The sequence below is a fragment of the Anarhichas minor genome, unplaced genomic scaffold (genome assembly GCF_050575085.1).
Source record: "Anarhichas minor isolate MPS153535 unplaced genomic scaffold, ASM5057508v1 ptg000026l, whole genome shotgun sequence".
Taxonomy (NCBI): domain Eukaryota; kingdom Metazoa; phylum Chordata; class Actinopteri; order Perciformes; family Anarhichadidae; genus Anarhichas; species Anarhichas minor.
The window spans coordinates 13,794,457-13,817,621 of record NW_027466472.1 but is presented as its reverse complement, the minus strand read 5'-3'; the positions used below and the strand labels follow the sequence as shown (position 1 = coordinate 13,817,621).

Here is a 23,165-nt window from a genome sequence, read left to right as displayed (position 1 = left end):
CGGTTCAGACATTTCTTAGACAAAATGGGGGATTATTCACGTCTACAATTGTTAATGTAAAACTGACAAATCAAAACTTCCTTCCATACAGTAAGTCATTTAATAATAACATGCACAGCAATTGAAAATTACAGTCAACGGCCATGTTTCACAAAGAAACAGACTGATTGTATTGCACATTCAGCCAAAAAATCCCAACTGGTTCTTCAGCCATTCTTCTGTCAAGTCATCAGCATTTCTTGTTTCAAAGACCTCAAAGTAAAAGAGAGAATTCAAGACGTCAACGCTACAACACCATGAAGACTGAAAGGAGTTCAGAGATATTCAACAATACTCAGGCTGCTCATGAATAAGGTTGAAGAATGAAAACAAACGCATCTAAAAGTACAATATATAACCTGCTAAACATGTTGCCAATCAACTTAAAAATAATTGATAATTTGGTTTTATAATCAATAATTGTCCCATTTTAATGAGACCAGCCTACCAGTGGAGTCATAACGGACTACAGGTCATCATTTTGAGTCCATTACCTTTGTGAGCTCTGCAGCTTGCACCAGTCGAGTCTTGCTGCCGGCATACATCATCTGTTGCAATGGTTTACATCCTGTTCAAACGAAATTTACATTATTCCAAGAGAATCTGTAATTTGACCGGCCAAACGTTCCTCAAATCCAATAAATGGATGGTGACAATCATTTTGAATAAAGTGAATTTCAGACACCTGTTCATTTAACAGTTAAGTTGTTCTACTAAGCCGAACAATATTAATCAAAGGAGAAAGATTACTTTTGATGTAAGGTATACTGTTATTACTTACCCATTGGACTGGAGAATATGAAACACAGAGGGTAAGACACCCTTCCATCGTCATGGACATATTTGTAGCTGTAGACCATGAACGTGCAAGACTGTCAAGGAATTTAAGACTTTTTTTCAGCTTTAAAACACTGATACACTTTGTATGAATTTAAGAACTTTGCTATATTCTTAAAACGGGATAAGAAGGATATCTGGGTTGCCGCTCTGGGAGTTCATCTCTCAACTCATCCAGGGAGATGTCCTAAAAGACAAAGTTGATTTGATTTTAAATTCAGAATAAACCCGCCCCCCCAAAAGTACTAATTTGACTTGCCTCATATTCCTCTTCAAGGATAACAAGCTGTTTCTCCATGTCTATTTTCACTAAGAAATAAAAATGATTATTTGGGCTTTTGTTTCATATTTGTTGATGCACTGATATTCGTAATTGATTTGAATTTGTGTCGATCAACCGACAGATGTGTTAACATTCATCAATAGTATGTGATACTTACTTAGTATGGCAGCATTGTTGGTCTCTTTTCGAAATCTAAACTTTTTCAGTTTAGCTTTCAGACTTTCATCCACTTCACACACAACCAGAGAGCTTGACTGCAAAATGGTGTAAAAATATATCAGTCAAAATGTGTCAGTCTCAGAAATATTAAAATATGTCCTGATGCTCCTGATAACGTTATGTGGATTGGCCTACAGGCCAGAAATAGAAACAAAGAAAAGGGGGTAAGAGACATTGGCTCCATCTGTTCCGATGTTGAGATCTCTATCCACCTCGCATTAAACATTCATAAAACTATTCTGACATATTGAGGGCAGGAAATGATTTTGCTGCGACATGCGAGAATGTAGTTTCCTGTTTGAAAGTGTGCGGCGGACGGTCGACTTGTGTCACGATGGTTCACGTAGAAAAAAACCAAGACACAAACATGTATGAATGACAGTTCATCAAATCTAGTACATTTCAAAAGAAAAGCTAAATCTTTCAAGCAATTGCATCAGATTCACCTACCATTCTCAAAGGATCCTGTTCTGCCTTCCTGCCTTCCTGTCTTTCAGGCCTTGTTGAAACATGCAGACTTGCGACAAACTGACAGCTACTCTCAGACTGTCAACCTCCTCCTGATGTCAGGGGAGTGCAGGCAGCAGTTTGTGCTTCCTGTTTTCACAACACAGCTCAGCCGAGTGTTGCACAAAACAGTCTCACCGTCTTTTTTTATGCATGTAACGCAATATGGAAAAACATGTGCATAACAAACCCATGAATCTTAGTATGACTGATGAGATTGTGTTGAATGGATCCACACAGTTTGAAGTTGAAGAAGCACAATTTGGCTCTATGTTGTCTATCACAGTCATTTGTGGGATATCATTGGTGTGATTAGGGTTACTCTCACTTCCCATTACCATACAGGGATGGGCATCAAATAGAAACTTGCAAAGCTTGAAAGCTTCCTCAGATCCTTTAAACTAACAGTAGAATGATTGTAAAATGTGTTATGTAAGTAAAAGTATAGAAACATATGCAGTAAAACGGAAGCTACGCTAAAGTAAAACAACTTCATAAAAAAAAGGTTCCTGTCACAGTATCATGTTGCTGTTACTGCTCTCTACTGGTAGAAACTTTCGGCATGTTGCAGCTGCGGCCCCACCCCGATCAGTGATGTGTAAGCAGGTCTCTGTACCTCTGTGTTCTGTGGTGTGTGTTTTGCCTCCGACAGCTGAAAGCAAACACCTGCTGCAACAACCGATTGTAACTAAAACACATTATATGCTTTCAACACATTCAGACTAATGCAACAGCAGTTATTTGGTGTTTATTAACCCTTAAACAGTTGGCCATTAGTTGTAGTGTTGGTGGTTCAAATTCCTTTGGCTAGACTAACTCTTCTACCTTCTCCAAAGTGAGGTTTTACTGCTTTAAATCATTGTAAATTAGGTATATTTAGGTTTAGGTTTTTGTCAGACAAAATGGGCAATTTTAGGGCATCACCCTGGGCCTTGGGAAAATGCAATGTCAGCGTTTTTTTGACGTCTTCTGGTTATAATGTTTTTTTTGCCCATAGTGCCGACTTTTACTTCAACAAAAATACATTGTGTGTTTACCAGTTACTTCATGAACACGGTATAAAGCTCATGGGCCTATGCAACATGTGTTTACATATCAGGGTGTTAGCGATACTTTATTTCCTAGACAGTGGGAGGAACAAAACATTGCGTACTGTCCAGGCGTGTGACGTCGTACTCACGTCTTGCGTCAACTCAAAATCGAAGTAGATTTCTCCAGGCGTACACTCTTTATTTTCTGCATTGCAATAAACATTTTGTACATAACTTCTTTAACATGGCCTGTTTGAAACCGCGGGAGCTTGCCGCTGTAACGGAATACCCGTAGGAGTACCTCGTATGGGATCGAGATCTACGCTTCTTTCAGCTAAGCTAACGTTATTGCATCTGTTAGCAAAACTTGCTAGCTAAGAAGCTAGCGCTAGCACTTAGCGATCCCTACCGTCGAGCTAGCTATGCAGTAGCACGTTAGCCTAGCTCGCTAACCAGTGACAACTGACACAGGTAAACAACAAACCTTTTGAGTCTGTTCATTATTAATCACAACTAACATAACTCCACACAGTTGACTAGCTAGCTACAACCGGCTGTCGATTAAACGTGCCTGTTTGCACCGCTAAGATTGAAGTAACGTTACGAAACGTTAGAGAAGGGGTAACAGTTAGCAACAGCGTTAACGAAGGACTAAACAAATCCTGAATCCCTCATCGCTTACTCTGCTGGTCGAGCTGGTGATGGGGGAAACGAAGCTTCCTAAAGCACGGAATCACTATGAAGCAATTGTGTGTTTAAAATGTTTTACTGTTTCGAAGCATTTGATACAGTCAAGAATGTCGACACCTGCTGGCTAAACCTGCATTTGTATGGGTGGATTAAGTCGGAGAACCATGGTGAAACACTTAGTTAGTTAGTCATTTGACGCTTTCATTTGTGCTATTTTCTCAGTAACACGTTTTTAAACAAAGGGTCTACAGCGAAATATTAAGGCAGTATGGGCAAAAACATCCCGTATTCAAAACGAGCGCGACACCTCACTTTACGAGGCCTCGTTTGGGGTGGTCACGTGATTTGCTATGAAAAGTCGAGTTGTGTTATTGAGAATAACATAATTAATATGTTATTAAGAATAACATAACTGGACCAATCTAACTCTGGCTATTTGCTATCTATTGCCGGGCTCCCGGGTTTAATGTTACCCTGTCTCGCAGGGATAATCATGACAACTGTCTTCTGACCAAAGCCTATCGTCAGACACAGGGCTGTTCTTCAGTCAAAATATCTCATAACAGTTTGCATTGATGGCACTTACTAGTTTTGGCATTGAACGTTAACATACCCTTGCTTGTTAGTCATCATGTTGGTGTTCTACTTGTCTTCAGTAGCGGATAAACAGTGACTTATAATTAGCCAACCTGTTGTAAATGCAGTGCACTGAAGACAGTCCTTAGAAGCCTATTTCAGTGGTAATGACCTGGACTCTTATCTTTTGGATTAAGTGTTTGGCACTCCTTCTGTGATCGACTTGCGCCCTTATCATTATGATAGGAGTCTCTATGAGTGCTAATGTTTATTAGTAAAGCTTACCTCAAATAACACTTGCGGTCACAGTTACTGATCCCTGCCATTCTTTGCATACCATAAAAGGTGGAAGCAGTGTGTCTTTCCTATATTGGTGTGTGCTATAATCTCTTATTTATGTATGATTCTATAAACTTGTTGCTGTAAATTCAGTTTGTCACTCACTGAAGCTGATGATCTATCTCCATCATTATGCAAATTATGACTCTTGTTTGCGGCCTTCAGGCAAATAAAACATATGTGCCCAAACAAGACTGTCTTAATATCATATTCCAGCACTAAGTCTGTGGGATGAATAGATCAACTTAATCCGTCAAAGCACTTGTGTTCATTGTTTATATAAATGTGTGGTTGTTGTCATGCTGAATGCAGTAAAATTAGAATATATATATATATATATATATATATATATATATATATATATATATATATATATATATATATATATACTAAGTAAATATTGGGTTGGTTTATATTTTATACTTGATGTAGACATTGGCTGAATTGTCATTTAAGATTTTTCTCTTTATCCGTTTTGTTGATTTTGATAGGGCACAGATGATGTGATCCTGAACATGCCACAGTGAAAAACCAAGCGTTTCCTGTTTGTGTCGCTGCCACCTACGATTGACACACTTAAAGCCTCACTTCACAAGACATCTTCCCCGATAATCTACACGGCATCCCTGTCTGCAGCTCCTTCTGCACCTGAATCATGTGAGGGCCCCTCGGTCCAGTCTGAGGGGATCCCAGGACTGTTGCAAATACGACCCCGCTGTGCGGGGTGAGACTGAGCCTGTCTGTGTCTGAGAGAGAGAGAGCAGTCTCTCCAGTACACCCCCCCCCCTCCCCATCCACACATTCCTGTTCTCCTCACCAAGGAGACACGCCATGATGTTCCGAGACCAGGTAGGTATCCTCACAGATTGGTTCAAGGGCTGGAATGAGTGTGAACAGACGGTGGCACTGTTGTCCCTCCTGAAGAGGGTGTCGCGCACCCAGGCTCGCTTCTTACACATCTGCCTTGAACACTGGCTGGCAGACTGCACAGAGATCCACATCCTCGAAGCTGAGGCCAACAATGCAGGTAGCTGAGAAGTTTTCTGATTATAGGAGTATTGTATTAGATATTATTGATTATCTCTGATTATAAAACACTGTTAGTTCTATCTTTTCCTAAAACTGAACAAACTAGTAATTCAAAACGAATTGCCGGTGAAATTCTCTGTTTGCCCTTTGTCGTCAGCAATTGTCAGCCAGTGGCATCAGGAGCCAAAGGAGAAGGTTGTGTCCTTGCTGCTGTCCCACCTGCCTCTGCTGCAGCCGCGCAACAGCGAGGCCAAATGTGAGTACATGAAGCTGCTGCAGAAGGTGTTGAGTCACACTATCGAGAGCAGCCTGTTTGTGGAAGAAAGCAGGCAGCTGCTGTCCTACGCGCTCATCCACCCGGCCACAACACTGGACGACCGCACCTCTCTGGCCATGTGGCTAAACCACTTGGAGGAGCACCTATCCAGTGGCTACGCCCCCCGGGCCCCGTCTAGCCCCTACCACCCACGCCAGGGCTCAGATGAGTGGCCCAGCTCTGCCGAGGCTCTGGACCCCGGTCACGCCTGGCACGACTCATCCAGCACGTCTCCAGCGGGCCAGAACGGACACATGTCCTTCCCAGGCGGGATGTCCTCTCCCATCAACAGCAATAACACAGGTAATGTTTGCCCTTCTCCTCCATCTTTCACATTGGGGGAAAACATAAAGAAACAACCCAGACACCCCCCCATATTGTGCAAACAGTTTGCTTGTTGTTAAAAATCTTAGAGTTTTCACATTTCTTAAATTTCTTTCACACAAATTCCCCAGAATTCCTGTGGTTTCTCATATATTCATTGTTTCTCTGGCCAGGTCTCGGTGGACACATGCAGCCCAGCCCTCTGAAGAAGTCCATGTCCGTTATTCCTTCCAGTCCCCAGGCTTGCGTCTCCGAGTGGGTCAGCCAGGATGACATAGGGGGCCGGCAGAACTTCATTCTAACAGACCACGCACCCCTTTCGCCCCAGAGCAGCGTAGCCTCCTCGGGCAGTGAGCAGACAGAAGAACAAGGCTCCTCTCGCAACACCTTCCAGGAGGATGGCAGTGGCATGAAAGGTCAGAGTTCATTACCTAATTGAGCCAAGGCGTGCGGCCGACAGCTGTGGTGATAGAAGCCAAAATGTAACATTACTTTTTTTGTGTCCTTTGCCTGTATTTTTTTTCTAGATGTTCCTGCATGGTTGAAGAGTCTCCGCCTTCATAAATATGCATCACTTTTCTCCCAGATGACCTATGAAGAGATGATGATTCTCACTGAGCACCACCTGGAGTCGCAGGTTCTTAAGACTCCTTACAACGTACTGTACACTGGGGCTTTGATCACTCCACCCTCCTTATCAATTTTAAACATTACTGTCCTCAAACCTGATGATACATCAACTCTCAATGAGGCATGAAATTAAGCGACGCACCCTACGGTTATATTGAGCCAGTCACACATACAAATAGTGCGATCTTGCCTCTGCCCCTTGGCTTTAATGAAACAAATGGTGATTAGGTTTGTTATTTTGTAACTGTATGAATTGCACAGTGTTTTCACATGAAATGACTCGTCTGCTTCTCAAGGCATCTTGGTTCTTTCTCTCTCTCTCTCTCTCTCTCTCTCTCTCCTTTTTTAGAACGTCACCAAAGGAGCGCGGCATAAGATCGCCTTGAGTATCCAGAAACTGCGAGAGAGGCAGAGTGTGCTCAAGTCTCTAGAAAAGGTAATTCAATGGCATTTTCGCTTGTACTGATTTAAAAAAAAAAGTACCGAGTATGTACTCGTTGACGATCATGTGACCCTTTATTTAGTTGCATTGAGCAATTCCCTTTCTGCTCGTCGGCGTAGAAAATGTTGAAATGCTGAGCTACAGCTTGGATATCTTCCCGTCTGCACACAACACCACCCTTAAACCCAGAGCGAGCTCTGAATAGCTTATACACTGACGTTGTCATCTCATGGCAGGATATTTTGGAAGGGGGCAACCTGCGCAACGCCCTCCAAGAGCTACAACAGATCATCATCACACCCATTAAGACCGCCAGCCTCCCCAGTGCGGCGCAGATCGCCCTAGACGCAGCCACCTCCCCGTCAGACGCCACAAAAACAGGAGCAGACAAAGAGCCGGCCTCAGAGGGCTTCCAGTCCCACAACCCACCTCCCTGTGATGGAGACTCCTCCGCCACACCCATCTCAGACGGCGACATTGCTGGACAGTTCACCCGCGTCATGGGTAAAGGTGAGAGTAAGATATTTTTGAGTACACGTAGATCGACTCCAGAGGTAGTTATGTGTTTAGTCCTAATAGGAAGCGCTAACAAAACACTGTAATAATGCTGTTACGACATTTTATGCCCATTTCAGCATTCAACATAAAACGTATAGATCCTTAATAATTTATCCATATCTACCCTCAGATGAACATTTATCTCTCAGATCCATATCTACCTAATTGATATTAACATACATACCCTGTGGTTTCTTTTTGTTTCAGTGTGCACACAGTTGCTGGTGTCACGGCCAGATGAGGAGAACATCAGCTGTTACCTTCAGCTCATTGAGAAGTGTCTGACACACGAGGTGAGAACCTGAAGATACATTTTTCATTTGCTTAATATATTTAGGTCGTGTGTGTGCATGCATTTGTGTATTTTTGAAATAGCATAAAGACAAATTTACATGAATTGTTAGTAATGGAGAATCTTGTAATAATTTATAGTTTATTTTCTCTTTTAAAATGAAGAATAAAACAGTTTTTTTTTCATTTCCAGAAGGATCTGTTAATGCTCTTGGAAATTGAATGTTTTTTGTTCTGCTGTCTCTTTGTCTGTGTCAGGCCTTCACAGAAACTCAGAAGAAAAGGCTGGTGTCCTGGAAGCAGCAGGTCCTCAAACTGCTCCGCCTGTTCCCTCGGAAAGCTATGCTGGACATGCCTGTGTACCGACAGAAAGGGTGAGACTCGCCCTCGGTACCTTTGATCTCCTCCTCCAGCGAGGGAGATGTCGGACCGGCTGAATGTTACATTCTCCCTGCACTCGTCCCTACTCTCTCACTTTTACTTTCTCTTTCAAATGATAACTCTCATTGAATTCTGATGTTTTTTCCTCCAGCTGGACCTATGGGTCCAACTCGCTCCCCACAGCAGGCTCTGTGAGTGGAGTTGTAGGGCGGCGGGGACAAAGGCAGTTCCAGATGACTCCTCGTGGACTCCCAGCGGGACGCATCGGTCTTCTGAGTCCCGGCGGGATCGGGGGAGCATCTCCACGCCACACACTCACTAATCCTGCGCTGGCAGGCCAGGGTAGACAAGTCAGTACTCCTGTCAATGGAAGAGCATTTTAACACCAGTTTGTGACACGCGTAGCTTGCCTTTAGATTGTGGACAAAGCTGATGGAAATATATCAACCATGTTGTGTTTTATTTCATTTGTTTGGAGACTTTTTTTGTTTGTTTTTTGAAGTTACTGTTTAGAACTTTTAAACAGGTTTTCCTTCAATATGTGCATTCACTAAGTCTGAAGGGTTTGACCTGCGTGATGACATGTCTAAGGAGTCATGAAAGGCCAGAGTAAACATTTGTTCTGAAAGGAAAACAAGCAGTTTAATCTGTACACACACACACACACACACACACGACAGTACACGGGGTTAGGAATCACATTTTGATATGAATTGATTTATTATCATAGCTTCTGTTTGGAGTCTGAGGTGAAAGATAACGTTCCAGGTTGAGTGGCGTTTGCGTAATGAGAATTTGTGTTTTGCCTTTTTATAGAACCTGTGGTTTGCCAACCCTGGGGGCAGTAACAGCATGCCAAGTCAGAGTCGCAGCTCTGTGCAGCGGACCCACTCACTCCCGGTTCACACTTCCCCGCAAACCATGCTCATGTTCCAGCAGCAAGGTATTGTATGAGGTCAAGCCTCTTTCATTCCTCTTGAACATGGTGTGCGTGTGCACTTACCCACAGTCTATCCCAGGCCCACTAGGAGCTCATTCACATGTTGCGTCTAAAAAAAAAACGCATGGAAATATATATATATATATATACATACATACATACATACATACATACAGTAGACTTATATTTCAGTAAGAAATAAACGGTATCTGACAGCTGTGACGGGTTGTTTCCTGTCACATGACATGCGATGAGCGCTGTAGCGTTCCAAAAGTTGCACTATTTTTATCTCGGGGCACAGCTGTTGTGCCCTGAAAATTAGGCACTTTGCAACGCTTGTGCACCTCGGCGGAGTTGCTCTTGCTTTTGACCGCGCTTCCGTGCATCTACATCGACAACAATGGATTTGAGGGTGCAATAGCTGGCTTCAGTGGCCAATCACGTAACCGGCGATCCAGAGCTTCAGGACCATGCCGTGAGGGAACAAAAGATGTGAATCGTTGTGCAGTCGCTTGGTGTTAATGGGCCACAACATGATACACCCACACTGTGCTTAGATTGGTGTGAATGCAGCCTAAATCTAGGGTTACCAATATGTTGCTTATCTGGAACTCCTTTTCATTTTTCAACTAAAATACATTTTTTCAAGCTGAACAGGAAATGATTAACGGAATAGAAATAATTTGGAATTGGGAGATTTGACTCTGCTGGTGAGTTTTGATATACTAATAATGCCAAACCAGAGAGCTGCTCTCCCTCTGTGCCAGGGACAAATTGACAAGACAGCTTGGCGGCATGTTTCAGTAAACAATCTGTCACCTCGTACAATATACATCAATTTGGATTGCTGTGTCTGCTGTGCCAGGTGCCACACATGAGCTTTGTAGATTCATCTGTCCTGTTATTTTTCAGTCAACAAAGGATGTTTCCACAACGGAGCATCCTGTGTGAAAGCAAAAAAAATCCACAACTTGTATTAAAACACCAATGTTACACTTTCCATGTCTGCAGCTTGGGGCGGTGGATTATTTTGGGGTATTTTTTTGCCTTTACTGGATAGAGCGGTATAGAAACATACAGGAAACAAGGGGAGAGAGGAGGGTATGACATGTGACAGGTCCTCGGCTGGACTTGGAAAGGGGTGTCGTAACCATATGGATTTGAATAACTCCATCATAGACCCTCAGTCAACCAAGGAATGGAACAGACACACGAGTGTAGAGGGAACATGAAAGTAGACAAACTGAAATACCGAAACAAGTTCACTCGGATGATATTCCAGTAACTTCATTCATCTCTATTCTATTAAAAGACTTGTTCCTCAATAAAGAGACAAAACAAAAGTACATCAAGAGAGTGAACCCGTGTGTTCTTCTGGAAACTCAAAATGATCCAATTCAACCCTGTCTATGCATAACTCACCACGGCACAGTCTTGCCACTGAGGGTAATTATCAGTCAAGGGTTAAACTTGTCATCGCTGCCCTGTGTACTGAGGTGTCACCTTTAAGCTTACTCGTGCTCTGTTCCTCCTCAGACCAGTATTATATATATCATGTCTGCATCCACTCGGGACAGTTCACCCCTGACATCATAAAACATCTTAAGTGCGTCTTGAGTGGCCGCTTGTCATCACGGTTTGGTTTGTAAGCGAGTGAAATGTAAGCTGTGACTCACGCTTAACACACTTGACTTTAGCCATGCAGCTAGAGTACCTCACCTCAGACTACCTTTACATCAGAAAACGTCATGTCACATGTTTGATCCAAGTGATTATCATGTTGTTCATTGTTTAAAAGCACGTTTCAGCAGTCGTTATGCATCATGCAGTCCTCTCTACAGAAAGCTTATCTGGCAGGTTATTGTAGGGAAATGTGTGAATAATGCAATAATGCATCTAGCATTAAATCACATTTTTTGATGTGAGGAAAACATCGTGATTAATGAAGGGTCATATGTGTGCTGGTGTGCTGTTAATAGTGTTGTTCAGCACAAATCAATTTCATTTAACATAAGGGGGTCTTATTGTTGGTAGTTTTGTCTTTGTTTTTTTTTGTGGGGACCGAATGATAAAACTCTTTCAAACTAATTCCACCATCACCCACGTTGTTTGATTCATAATGAGGATAAACTTTTTGAAGGTCTATTTTAACGACTGTGTGTGTGTGTGTGTGTGTGCATGATTATTGACAGTTTGACAGGTTAAAGTCGAATCCAGAAGTAACTGCGAACTCTAATAGACAGTCTGAATAATAACATTCAGCAATGTTTTCATTTCCATTTAATCATTAGAAATAATATGGTTTCCCGCTGCATGCAGTTTTCAGTGTGTCAGCACTATTCGCCTCAGTTGGTCCTTATTAGCGGCAGATACAGTACGATAAATCTGGTTTTGTTTGTGTGGCTGGCAGCAGAACTGCTCGGTGCAGTTACAGTCACCTGCTCCTGATTATTATCAGGTCAAAGAATTATGAACATTACATACACACAACACCAGTTATTCATCAGCGCACATAAACTGGGTGTTTCCCCCTTAAATCAGATATTACATAGTTGTGCACTGATGATAGAAAAATGGCAAATAAATCCTGGTTGGACAGTATTTATTTGGAAAGAGAATATACATCTGCTTTTGTAAATTTAGAGTGTGAAGGAAATTGACTTTCTGGCAATCCTGACACTAATATAAATTCCACTTCTACTTCCTTTGGACTAAGATTTCATTTTTTCTTCTCATTCCCACAGAATGCCAAGTTCCGGGTGCTGACCTGGAGATCAACCCCACGCTGGAGTCACTGTGCCTCAGTATGACAGAGCATGCCTTAGGGGGTAAGTGTCCCCAGCAGACCGCCACTAAATAGGCCACCGACTGGCAAACCTCCCACTAAACTACCAACGAGACGGCGACACCTTTTCATGTGTTATAACTAGGCCGCGAGAGAATGGATCCAACGAACACCAGGGGACATGCTAATTTGTTCACACGCACGTTCTCCCATGCAAACAGAGATGGAAAAAGTCTGTTGACTTTTATAATTCATATTTAATTAGTTCTATTTGTGTATTCATTTTTAATAACATCTAAATTATGCAATATCATTAGTCAAGTCACAGTCGGGGTGCTCTCACAGAGAGGGAGACAGAGAGACATAGGCTTCCCTTTGTGCATCATATGGTGTCGAACACATGCTGAGTATTCTGTGACTGATGTAGAAAGGTATCCCTGTTGCATGATTTATTTTTTTCAGATGTAAATGAAATTCAAGGCATTTAATCTATTTTCCTTCCTTTCTCAGAGACAGATAAAGTTACTGACATAGGTACGTAGCATACGCTTAGTTTAGCCTAGTTTGGCTTACTTTCTGGATGTCCAACATTAAATAGTAGGGACGCACACACTGGAATTCATCCACAGATTGCTGTTCAAACAGCACAACAAACACCATTCTGTTGACATACACAGCACTGGCAGGTGAACAAATGCATATTTTGTCTCCAAAGTAATTGGGAGGATATTGTATGTACTTTAATTCAGCATAGTGCTGCTATTTATCTCGAAACATATCTAATAGATATAAGAAATACTTCATTGATTGACATACCATAAAACACCCATTTACACATTAAAAAGGCATCAATAACTTTTGTTCTGGCCTTGGGAGAAGAACCACACATGAAATGTGTATTTTTACGATTGTAAATGTCTTGAAACATATTCATTCCAATCTTTTTCCTCAGATGGAACCGACCGGACATCAACAATATGAAAAGAAGAAAGGAAAAACACACTTCAGTTGAGGCCTGTTCAGTTCCTCATCACCCAGCACAAAGATATACGTATGCTTAAAGAAAACCAGGCAAAGCAGTCACTACAAAATGACAAAAAAACTGTGTATATGTTCTCTAATATTTTTGTACTTTATTATATACAACTAAGTTTATTAAAAATGGAATACAGATGATTATTATATTGCAGGACAGAAAACAGACAAAAAAAAAGAAGCAAAGTGCTCCATGTCACCTGCAGGACTGTGACATGCCGTGCAGAGGCTCAGTTGGATGTGGTCTGAGAGGAAAGCGGTGGATTGGTGCTGTCTTAAAGGGGTTCTGTTCCCTATGAGTTACTCTTCTTTTCCTCCTGCCTTGGAGCAAGGCTTCTTTCCAGAACACACCGACGCCCACAGCCCCTGCACCACATAACATGTAGATTCAGAAAATGTCCAGCCAGAAGCAAGGCACTTTTATGAATTGATCTCTGACATCAGCCACCAAACTGTAATTGGGCCTAGGACACAGTCGCCAGTACACTTCCCAACCGCCCCGATTGTTCTGTAACCAGTGCTAGTGGGGGTTTGTGTTGGGTTGAAACTTACAGCATTTCTCGGTTCTTTTTATCCGCTCTTGAGGACATGGTTTTGTGGCAAAAGGAGGAAAGAGAGGACCAAAAGAATTGAGTAAACGCTTGTATCTCTACCGCAGACATGCAACACGTAGTGAAAGCAGAAGTGACTGTCCTCCTCTAAACGTCTACAAAGCCAAAGAGACGGGTTGTGCGATTGTTTATTTGAGAAGGATAGTTGTAGTGAGCTGCAACAGAATGGTATAATTTCTTTTCTTTCTTTCTTTTTTTTATTTTTTTTTTAAAAAGAACAGCAGACCGAATAATTTATGCCAGCTGCAATTTTGTCTGTTATTTTATGCCCTACTACATGAATGATGATGAATCTCATTTTGTGCCGAGGAAGCCCCCGAGGGGTGAATAAGGGCCGGTGAGGTATGTACTGTGCGAGAGCTGATTCGATATTGAATTGATAAAAGCGAGGAGGTTAGAGTGTTTTCAATTTACTCACTCTAATGCTGGGTGAGGAAACTAAATGAAACCCATCTCAACCCTCTGGCCTCCTTATGATTGGCTCTGGGAAAACGAAGCTTGATCTTGTAATGAATGCTCCGGAGCGCAGCGCCTCACCCTCTCGGTGCCCTCTTCCTCAAAACAGCCAACTTGGTGATTTGATGAGTCATACTTTTTCAAGGTGCTTTGACGGTGTCCATATTTTTCTGTTTGTGTCTCAATGTGTTTCAGTCTCAGAACCCTAACATTATCATGTGGTATCAGTGTTGAATCAAAAAAAAAAAAAAAACTGTCTTATACGGCCTCTGTCTTTGAATGTGGCAGAGCGGAGGTGCATGTGTGTGTGTGTGTAATATGGTCTTAACTTTCGGATCACTTTTTGGTTGCATCATAAGGCGGAGATAACCATTCACCTTTTATTTCAGCAGAGCCATAGGAGGTCTGTCAAGTAAAGATGGTTATTTACAGATATCTTTTCCAATTGTATTTTTTACTCTCTCCCTTGATATTGATAACTTATGCTTATTTTCTATAATCGCATGTTTTGCCACACTAATACAGCACTGTTGTAGATAGAGGACATGGTGGTTGATGGTGAGCCGAGTCACCCAACAGCTAAGAGAGCAGAAATCTTGCAACTGATGTTGTATATCTATACCGCCTAAATGTCACTGTTTACATCTCTCTGGGATAATGCCCAATTCATGTTATGTGATGTCATGAATACTCCATTGTCTCACTATGTAACGCATTAAAGAACTGACGCCTTCTCACACATGAGCTGGCTGGGTAGAGCCTGAAAACAAAAGCCTTCTACCCCCTTACATAACCCACGGACTCCGTCTGAGTCTCAGTAGGGTTTTTTTTTTCCAAGTGAGATCCGAGGCATGTAACGCCTGCTTTTCTGGTGATGCGGTGACAAGAGAGAGAATTATCTTTCCTGGCCTTGTTATTGAACTGTTAACTGTCATGTCCTGATAAACTGTTCATGTGGTGCCTGAAATGCACAGCTCCAGTATCCTCAACATGTTGAATTAATGGTCTTGAGTAGTATTCTAGTCATGAATTTCTTCAGAGCAGGCTCTTGGATAGATCTGACTTGCTAAAAGCATCACACTCATGCCCGCAAGGGACTTCAGAGAGTTAATGCCGACAACTTTAAGACTCGGCTATCTTTTTTTTTAAAAACTATTCACTATCCTGTATATCACGTCTGTTATGTTACAAATGGATCAGATGACCCTTTTCATAGCCTCTAGCTTTGGATAGCTTACATGTTGCTGCAAATAGACACAGAGGTACAGTGCAGCACATTTCTGCAAGTGTCTGTGCATAATGAAGATGCAGCAGGGTGTGACGACGCTTATCTGAGCCACAAATCATGTGATTGTGAGTAAACAGAACACTAATAACAGGCCAAGGAATATTTACTCCATGTTTACATTCCAGCGAGGCATGAAATGAGTAGGGAAATGCACTTCACGAGTTCAGCCTGGTGTTTTTTTCACATACCAAGCATCCACTAGGAGGTACAGAGCCTGTGTCATATGGAGACGTCTACCAAGTGTACCCACAATTGTGTTCATGTCCCTGCCAGGCTTAATTATTGAATAAATGCTGCCAGCTGTAGGCTACATTGCATATATTTGTCTTGTACAATTTATATTTAATTCTAATGACTCCCCAGACATTTTTCTAATATTTTATGAACTTTTTGCATCCCATGCTTACTCTACTTTTTTACTGTCACCCATATGTGTGAATGGTCTGAAGTGCAGCATCCGCCGGATCACTGACAGTCCAAATAAAGAGGTTCAGTTCTTTTGCAACTTCACTTGTGATTTGTGTTTGTGTCTGTTTACTTTGCTACACAAGAGACACGCATTTTAGCAGCTGAAAAAAAATCGCTGTCCGTTTTTGCCATTACTCTCATTTGTCATGTTACAGACGCCCTTCATGTTCTGACGTTCCCATAAAAAAAATACTCGTAATTACTTTTTACTTCCGGGTTGCACGACGTTAGCATTTAATTTATCAAGCTAATATGAGCTAGCCGCATTTTTTTGTTAAGGCCATTAGTTTATCCAAGAAGAAACGGGAGCTCCTGCGTCGTGAAACTTCATAACAACTGCTCGGTATGTTCACAGTCTGTGCTATGGTTGAGAAAGCTCGATATAAGTTGCCATGAAGACAACATAACCTGCAGCAAAGAGCACCCAAGTTAGCAGATAGCTAGTGTTAGCTACCCTGCTTACGTAGCCTACCGAGCATAAACAGCTAACAGCGTTACTTGCTAACGATTTTAGCTTGTTAGCTAATGCTAATGTTATAGCTAGCGTGGAAGTTTCCACCATAAAGGGGGATTTGAGTCGACGACTTGCCTCAAACAATTTGACATCTCGAAAGTATTTAACCCTAGCAAACGTTAGCTCAAGTTGAGTGGTAAAAGTTGGAAATTATTAATCGACTGTTCACTTTAAATACTAGTTGACGTTCTTTGAGAGAGGAACGAGCTCCATCCCTGATCATGACCGTTTATTATCCATTTTAAAGACAAAACACCTGGTTTACTATGGAGAAAACTCCAGCTGATTAGAAGAAGAGCTGAGCATCATAACTAATAATACTTTCAGGGAAGTCCCATTTGATCTAATAAACTTAAACCTAGTTACTTGTTAGGGGCAGGTTTTCGGTTGTGTGTTTTAGGCAGGGTATATACAGCTTCCGTCTAGAGTTAGAGGCCATAGAAACAATACAGTTGGTTTCATCTGTCAAACTCTAAACGGGGCCAGAAGTTGTTTGCTTCTATGTGTTCTCAATATGTTCCAAAATGCCTTGAATTCAAAGAATGTGCTTGAACTCTTCTCCTCTTATAGACTACTCAAAGTATCTAAAGACTAGAAGCATGTAACGCACAATTCAACTAACATTAAACCACAAACAGCCTCCAAAATGACAATACAGTTGAATCAATTAGAGCTGCAAAGATAAGTTAATTAGCACATCAACAGAAAATTAAACTTTGACTATTTTGAGTAAAGATTGATCAAATGACAAAAAATATGTCTGAATTTACTGGTTTTCCTAATCTGCAATGATTTTGTGATTGGTGTTTTTGACAATTTTTGGACCTACAGATTGATTGATAAAGAAAATAATCAACAGATTAAACTATGACAATAAACATCAGTTGCAGCTCTGAAACGTACACCACTCTTCAACATTTTTAAACATAAACTGAGATTATGACCTTCAAGAAGGAAACATGTTGAGCAGAGCTGTTGTGTTGGATTGCATCAGTTTCAGAAAGGCGTTTCACTATGAATATGTTATCTTAAGAAGTTGATTGCCGGCTTTAAGCAGAACTCTCATTTTGTTTTGCAGGTCGTTTTAACTCTGTGACCAGAATGTACGGACAATGATAATGACGTCTCAAACAAGGAGTGTGGATGGGAAACTACCTGCCAAAAGCTAACTGCAATTACAAGTCATCCATTGGCAACTCCCCGGAGTGGCACAACTGTTGCTTTTTCACCACATAACTCATCATGTCCTTACCAAAGGAGTCGGGGAACCGAGGTAAAGAGCGAGAGAGGGGGGCCCGTCCGAAGGTGAGACAAAGCCGGTCGGAGGAGAGACGAGAGCCAGGCAGTCGACGGAAAGGTGTGAAGGGGAAGAAAAAAGGCCTCGCTTCCCATGAACCAGCAGCCGAGAGGCCGGTCAGCGATGGCTTTGAGTACGGTGAGCTGTTGAGCGACCTCGAGTCCAGGGACCAATCTTCCTCCTCACCTTTGAAGGAGAGTTGGCGATGGCAGGGGTTGGAAGCCGCGGCCTCATTTCTCGGACAAGAGCGGGTCACGTCCAGGCCGGGACCGGGAACAGTTGGCTCTGCTACAGAGACAGCTGCACCCGGTGAAGGTGAGAGCAGAGGGTCGAGCAGCAGTCGCACTCTCCGGCAAAAAATCCAAGATGCAATGGGGCAGTGTTTCCCAATAAAGACGCACAGCGTGACGGCACCGGTGCCGTCTCCACAGGCTCTTCCCTCGACTGCCTGCGCCTCCTCGAGGCGCAAGATCCACCTCAGCGAGTTGATGTTGGACGACTGCCCCTTCCCTGTAGGATCGGAGCTGGCTCAGAAGTGGAATCTCATTAAGCAACACACGGCCCCCATTACCCAGCCTCCCTTGCTTGATTCCCCAGTGGTGTGCATTGCCCCTACGCCAGCCATGCCTACTGTGGTGGAGGACGTAGATGACAGGTTGCGAGAGCGCAGGCGCATCAGCATCGAACAAGGTGTCGAGCCACCACCCAATGCAGAGATCCACACATTCGAGGTGACGGCCCAAATCAACCCCCTCTACAAGCACGGCCCCAAGCTGGCTCACGGTATGAACGAGTTGGCCGGGGCCGACAGAGCCTCCGTTCAGCAGCAGCAGCAGCTGCTCCTCCAAAGACAGCAGCAGAACCACCAGCTCCTTCTACAGAGCTGTTTGGACACTCTGGATGAAGTGGTGGCCTCGGCCTCCGCCTCCGCCCCCGCCTCTGATAATACAACCCCCGACCCCGTGATTGACCCAGAGGTTACAGCGACCAACGTGCCCGCCAGCGCCATACTTCCTCCGGCTGAGGATCACAAATCTCACGACGGCTACCGCATTCACACACAGATCGATTACATTCACTGTTTAGTTCCCGACCTGCTGCAGATCACCAACCTGCCGTGTTACTGGGGGGTGATGGACCGCTACGAGGCAGAGACGCTGTTGGAGGGGAAGCCCGAAGGCACCTTCCTCCTGCGTGACTCTGCCCAGGAAGACTACCTCTTCTCCGTTAGCTTCCGCCGCTACGGCCGCTCGCTACACGCGCGCATTGAACAGTGGAACCACAATTTCAGCTTCGACGTGCACGACCCCAGTGTCTTCCACGCTCCCACAGTCACGGGATTGCTGGAGCACTACAAGGACCCCAACTCCTGCATGTTCTTCGAGCCCTTGCTGTCCAACCCCATCCATCGCGCACAGCCCTTCAGCCTGCAGCACGTCTGCCGAGCGGCCATAAGCAGCTGCACCACCTACGACGGCATTAACGTGCTTCCCATTCCAAATACTTTGAAAAAGCACCTGAAAGAATACCACTATAAACAGAGAGTACGTGTACGGCGAATGGACACCTGGTGGGAATGAAGAACAACAACAAAAACAGATTAAGAGAAACTACTAAACACATTTTTAACGCTCCCCGAACTGACTCTTGTTCCTCACTCTATCTGGCTGTGTTAACCTACACTGCAATATAGTTATTTATTTTATGTCTTAACAATTGTACTAACCTACACTGATGAGACGATATGTAATCTCACTGATCTTGCACACTTTAAAGTTCTTTATGCTCAAATTAAACAAAGTTATTTAGATCTGTGACCCTCACACATCCTTTTGTCTTTCCAAGTGTGACTAAATCAGCTTAATTGTGTCACGATGGGGGGAAAGTGTCCTAGTGTCAATTGAGATGATTATAATGGAGTTGTTCATCAGTCACGTGCTGAGAAGGTGGAATACATCCTGACACGCTTTCCTTCTTGTTATGGAGGCGTTGGAGTGCGGCACGTTTGAAGAACGAATCCTTGTTTCTCACTTTGAGCCCAGGGCTGATTATAATGGAGTTGAGAGGTAGGTGCACATGCAAGCTGTTAAAACGTGGAAGGATTGCTCTTGATATTTATCACACATTGAAGGTATGAAAATGCTCTCATTAGTTTTCAGTGTTTTAAATGCAGGGAAAGATGCAACGTGCGATGTTGCACAACTAGCACGTTAATGAATATCTTCTGCTCCGATTCAACATCATTCAGCTGCTTTGTTTTCAGCTTACATTGTGTAACCATCTGTGGTTTCATGCAGCAAGTGCCAGCGGTCTTCATTAGTTTTGAAGTAAAGGATCAATGTGGCCTTCATGAACTTGTCAGCAGCAGGTGAAGCAGCTGTATTATTAGAATACAAATGAAGCCGAGACATTCGTGGACCTTATGTTGCTTAAAATCTGACTGTTGAGGTTTCCAATCCTACATCTTCCTTCAGTCCAGAGGGTTAATGTGTCTTTTTTTTTTTAAATAGTGTGATGAAGACTCAAATCTGTAGAGGGGGGGGGGGGAAAAATCATCTTGTTGCGATACCTCCTGCTGTGCGTCTTTTAAAGAGATGTGGTGTCTACACACTTATCCATTCACGCAGTTCAATGACAAAATTACCATAATGATTTAGCACTGATGAATCCTGATTCGTAAAAAGAATGAGGGGAGAAATTATGTGTTTTTAGCTTTATTTCCTGGAGATTGACATTAAGTCAGGTCCACAGACAAAAACCTACAAGCTCTGAAAAGCTCTGCCAAAAATACCTGAAGGCAGAATATGAACCTAAGTCAAGGGGCAAATGCTTAAAGTTCAGTGAATTGAAGTACAGGATAAAGCCAAAGCTAAAAGGACTAATATATTAACTAAGAGTGTGCAATACGACTCCCTTTTCACTCTCACCAATGGACTGCAAAGTTCTATCTGTTTTGTTGATCAAAAACTGATTAAAATATGCATTTTATTATTATTGAAATACCAAAATGTACACCTTTTCTAGAATAAAACTATCGTTGGGGCAGGACAAGAAACATTTGCATGTTTGAATGTACAAATACAACACAGAATCCCCACAGCAACAAAGTAAAATGCATTTCATGCCGACAGACTTATTTTTCCATTACCTTGGACTTATTCAAAGATTAATTGCAAAGTTTACCTCTGCGGTGGAGTCATCTACTGCTGTATGTGAACAGCGTTTTTGTATTAATTAAAACACAGGAGAGAGACCACACCGCTAATTGTTGTGTGCACTAAGTAATAATGACAAAAGACAACCGTCCCAGTATTAATGGGGAACCATGGAGAATGGATCCCCGACTGTCTGCGATGCCGTTCTCTCCTTGAGATTTGATATGCAGAAGGCAAATCATCCATGACAAGCACTCATCCACTAATGAAGCGGCTATAATTTAAACATCACTGCCAAGGCAGCATTCAAGTCTGCATTCAAAATGCAAAGTCAGGACCTCTGACCTTTTGTATACCTAATTAAGTCACTATAAAAAACTACACCATACATTCAGGTTTACTGTGTTGGAAGACATTTGACCTGCCATGCATACATAAGTGCGGGCCACGCTGTGAACCTTCTTCACAAGCAATTTTAGACCTTTGATGGCTCGAAGGCTTTTGTCTTGTTTTTCCCAGCACAATACAACGCTCTGCAATGTGGTCAGCCTGGCAGATACGACTTTTAACTCTTTGTTCTCCAGGTCCCATCGCTAGATAGCTGAGCCCATGTATCTGTAATTCCCTGTGTGATTATTTGGCACTAGTTATTGGTTCAACTGGTACTCTTCCAATAAACAGTTAACAATGAATTGCTCGTATAAGCTACAGAGTCTTGGCGTAGTTCTTCTCGGGACATTTATTGGACATTATTGGGAAATAACAGACTTGTAAAATAAGGTGTTACTAATTCAATAAACGATTACACAGCTCAATAATTCTGCACATTATCTTCACAAAGCAGCACATGCAGATTAATAGTATATGTTTATATTACACAGCGTTTCCATCAATGTGAAGAAATGCTGTATTACATCAAGCACAGCAGGTGGCTGCAAAGAGCTTCAGTGTGTTCTCCACACGGGCTGCTCTCAGACTCAGACTGTGCTCTCTGTGTGTGTGTGTGTGTGTGTGTGTGTGTGTGTGTGTGTGTGTGGTGCATAGAGATGGCAGGATGGAGTGCGGCTGCTGCAGCGGGCAGCGCCGTGACACTCATCACCCAGGTATTACAGGCCCCGGGGGAAAATAGAGGACTTTTCTTTGCCTGGATCAAGGTGCCCAGAGGGACAGCATGCTCTAGCAAAGCCGAAAGCTGATTGGCTACACGTACTTTGTGTGTGTTTGTGCCTGTTTGGTCCTCCCCCCCCCCCCTCCTTCCATTGAGGGAAGAGCTTTCACTCTGAGCCTAATCGCTACAGTTGAGCATCGTGGGGGTGGAGAATAAGCTCGGAATGTTCAGAACACCTGGGGACAATTACTTCTTCAAATAATCTGCCGGTCATAATCGAACAAATGCCCTAAAAGGGCTCGACATGGCACAGACTTGGCTTATTTGAGACTGAAATTGTGCAGAGGGACAGTGAGTCTTTTTGTAGGTCTATGCTTTTGGCCGCTGTATGGAGACCCATATATATTGTGAACTCAACTACCATGACATGCAGTGTGTATCTAGGCCATTAATTCAGAGGAGGGTGCATCAAACTGATTTCAAATTCTTGCAAGATGCATACGGCTGGATATGGTTCTCCTTATCCGCCCAGAGAGCAGGAATACATTTCTGTGACAGAGGGAAACACTGCAGCTGAGAAAGAGAGAGAGAAGGGAGAGTTATTTTTGGTCAGTAGATGAATCCAGCTGAATTTCAACCTTCAGCATGATTAGGAAACACTCTTGCCTATTTGAAACAGGGCACTTCTTGTCGAAACCAAGTAAGTAATTCCTGAGTTATTAAAGTTTCAGCTCATAAAAGCCCCACAATCCCCCCCCCCCCTAGGAGGTACATTGTCACACAGTCACACTCTTACGTTTGATGTTTGTTTCCCTGGAAGCTAGCATTTGACAACACAATACCCCCCCCCCCCCCTATTTAAAATCCAAATGCACTCCCGTTCTCTGAGGCATGTAGGAACTCATGTGAGGGCTTTGCTACAGAAAAAAAACATCAGTATTTTCATTTGCTTGTGTTTTTCTTTCACAATCTCTCGCCGCCTCTGTTTTTCGCTCTCCTCTGCGCTGACAGGTTGT

At 42.9% G+C, this 23,165-nt stretch overlaps 3 protein-coding genes across 6 annotated transcripts; 2 read left to right on the top strand and 1 right to left on the bottom strand.

Moving 5' to 3' along the window:
* Positions 1-86: 86 nt before the first annotated feature.
* On the bottom strand, positions 87-2,013 carry gmfg (glia maturation factor, gamma). The gene is made up of 7 exons (XM_076099878.1): positions 1,829-2,013; positions 1,317-1,413; positions 1,136-1,185; positions 1,014-1,063; positions 821-903; positions 534-607; positions 87-252 (listed from the first exon to the last, which is right to left on the bottom strand). The coding sequence occupies exons 1-7, from the start codon at positions 1,829-1,831 to the stop codon at positions 181-183; spliced, it is 429 nt and encodes a 142-aa protein (XP_075955993.1). The 5' UTR covers positions 1,832-2,013; the 3' UTR covers positions 87-180.
* A 1,051-nt stretch (positions 2,014-3,064) lies between these two features.
* Positions 3,065-16,117, top strand: samd4b (sterile alpha motif domain containing 4B). 4 transcript variants are annotated; one of them, XM_076099872.1, is made up of 14 exons: positions 3,065-3,387; positions 5,013-5,548; positions 5,708-6,169; positions 6,364-6,606; positions 6,718-6,827; positions 7,170-7,256; positions 7,499-7,772; positions 8,028-8,113; positions 8,370-8,485; positions 8,644-8,842; positions 9,309-9,435; positions 12,177-12,260; positions 12,728-12,751; positions 13,170-16,117. In XM_076099872.1, the coding sequence occupies exons 2-14, from the start codon at positions 5,353-5,355 to the stop codon at positions 13,196-13,198; spliced, it is 2,037 nt and encodes a 678-aa protein (XP_075955987.1). In that variant the 5' UTR covers positions 3,065-3,387; positions 5,013-5,352; the 3' UTR covers positions 13,199-16,117. The 4 variants fall into 4 exon arrangements, with proteins under 4 accessions (XP_075955987.1, XP_075955986.1, XP_075955989.1 ...); XM_076099871.1 differs by having other exon boundaries at positions 6,718-6,848; XM_076099874.1 differs by lacking the exon at positions 12,728-12,751.
* A 137-nt stretch (positions 16,118-16,254) lies between these two features.
* On the top strand, positions 16,255-19,696 carry socs9 (suppressor of cytokine signaling 9). The gene is made up of 2 exons (XM_076099875.1): positions 16,255-16,418; positions 17,668-19,696. Exon 2 carries the CDS (start codon positions 17,832-17,834, stop codon positions 19,464-19,466), a length of 1,635 nt encoding a protein of 544 aa, XP_075955990.1. The 5' UTR covers positions 16,255-16,418; positions 17,668-17,831; the 3' UTR covers positions 19,467-19,696.
* The last annotated feature ends 3,469 nt before the right edge of the window (positions 19,697-23,165 follow it).

Bases quoted from the DNA above. Each gene is read 5' to 3' on its own strand.
- gmfg (XM_076099878.1), bottom strand. The intron at 1,064-1,135 runs GCAAGTCAAATT...TTTGTCTTTTAG, and splicing joins TCCTTGAAGAGGAATATGAG to GACATCTCCCTGGATGAGTT. The intron at 904-1,013 runs ATATCCTTCTTA...ACAGTCTTGCAC, and splicing joins CTCCCAGAGCGGCAACCCAG to GTTCATGGTCTACAGCTACA.
- samd4b (XM_076099871.1), top strand. From the start codon at position 5,353: ATGATGTTCCGAGACCAGGTAGGTATCCTCACAGATTGGTTCAAGGGC. The intron at 8,114-8,369 runs GTGAGAACCTGA...TGTCTGTGTCAG, and splicing joins AGAAGTGTCTGACACACGAG to GCCTTCACAGAAACTCAGAA. The intron at 12,261-12,727 runs GTAAGTGTCCCC...TTCCTTTCTCAG, and splicing joins GACAGAGCATGCCTTAGGGG to AGACAGATAAAGTTACTGAC.
- socs9 (XM_076099875.1), top strand. From the start codon at position 17,832: ATGTCCTTACCAAAGGAGTCGGGGAACCGAGGTAAAGAGCGAGAGAGG.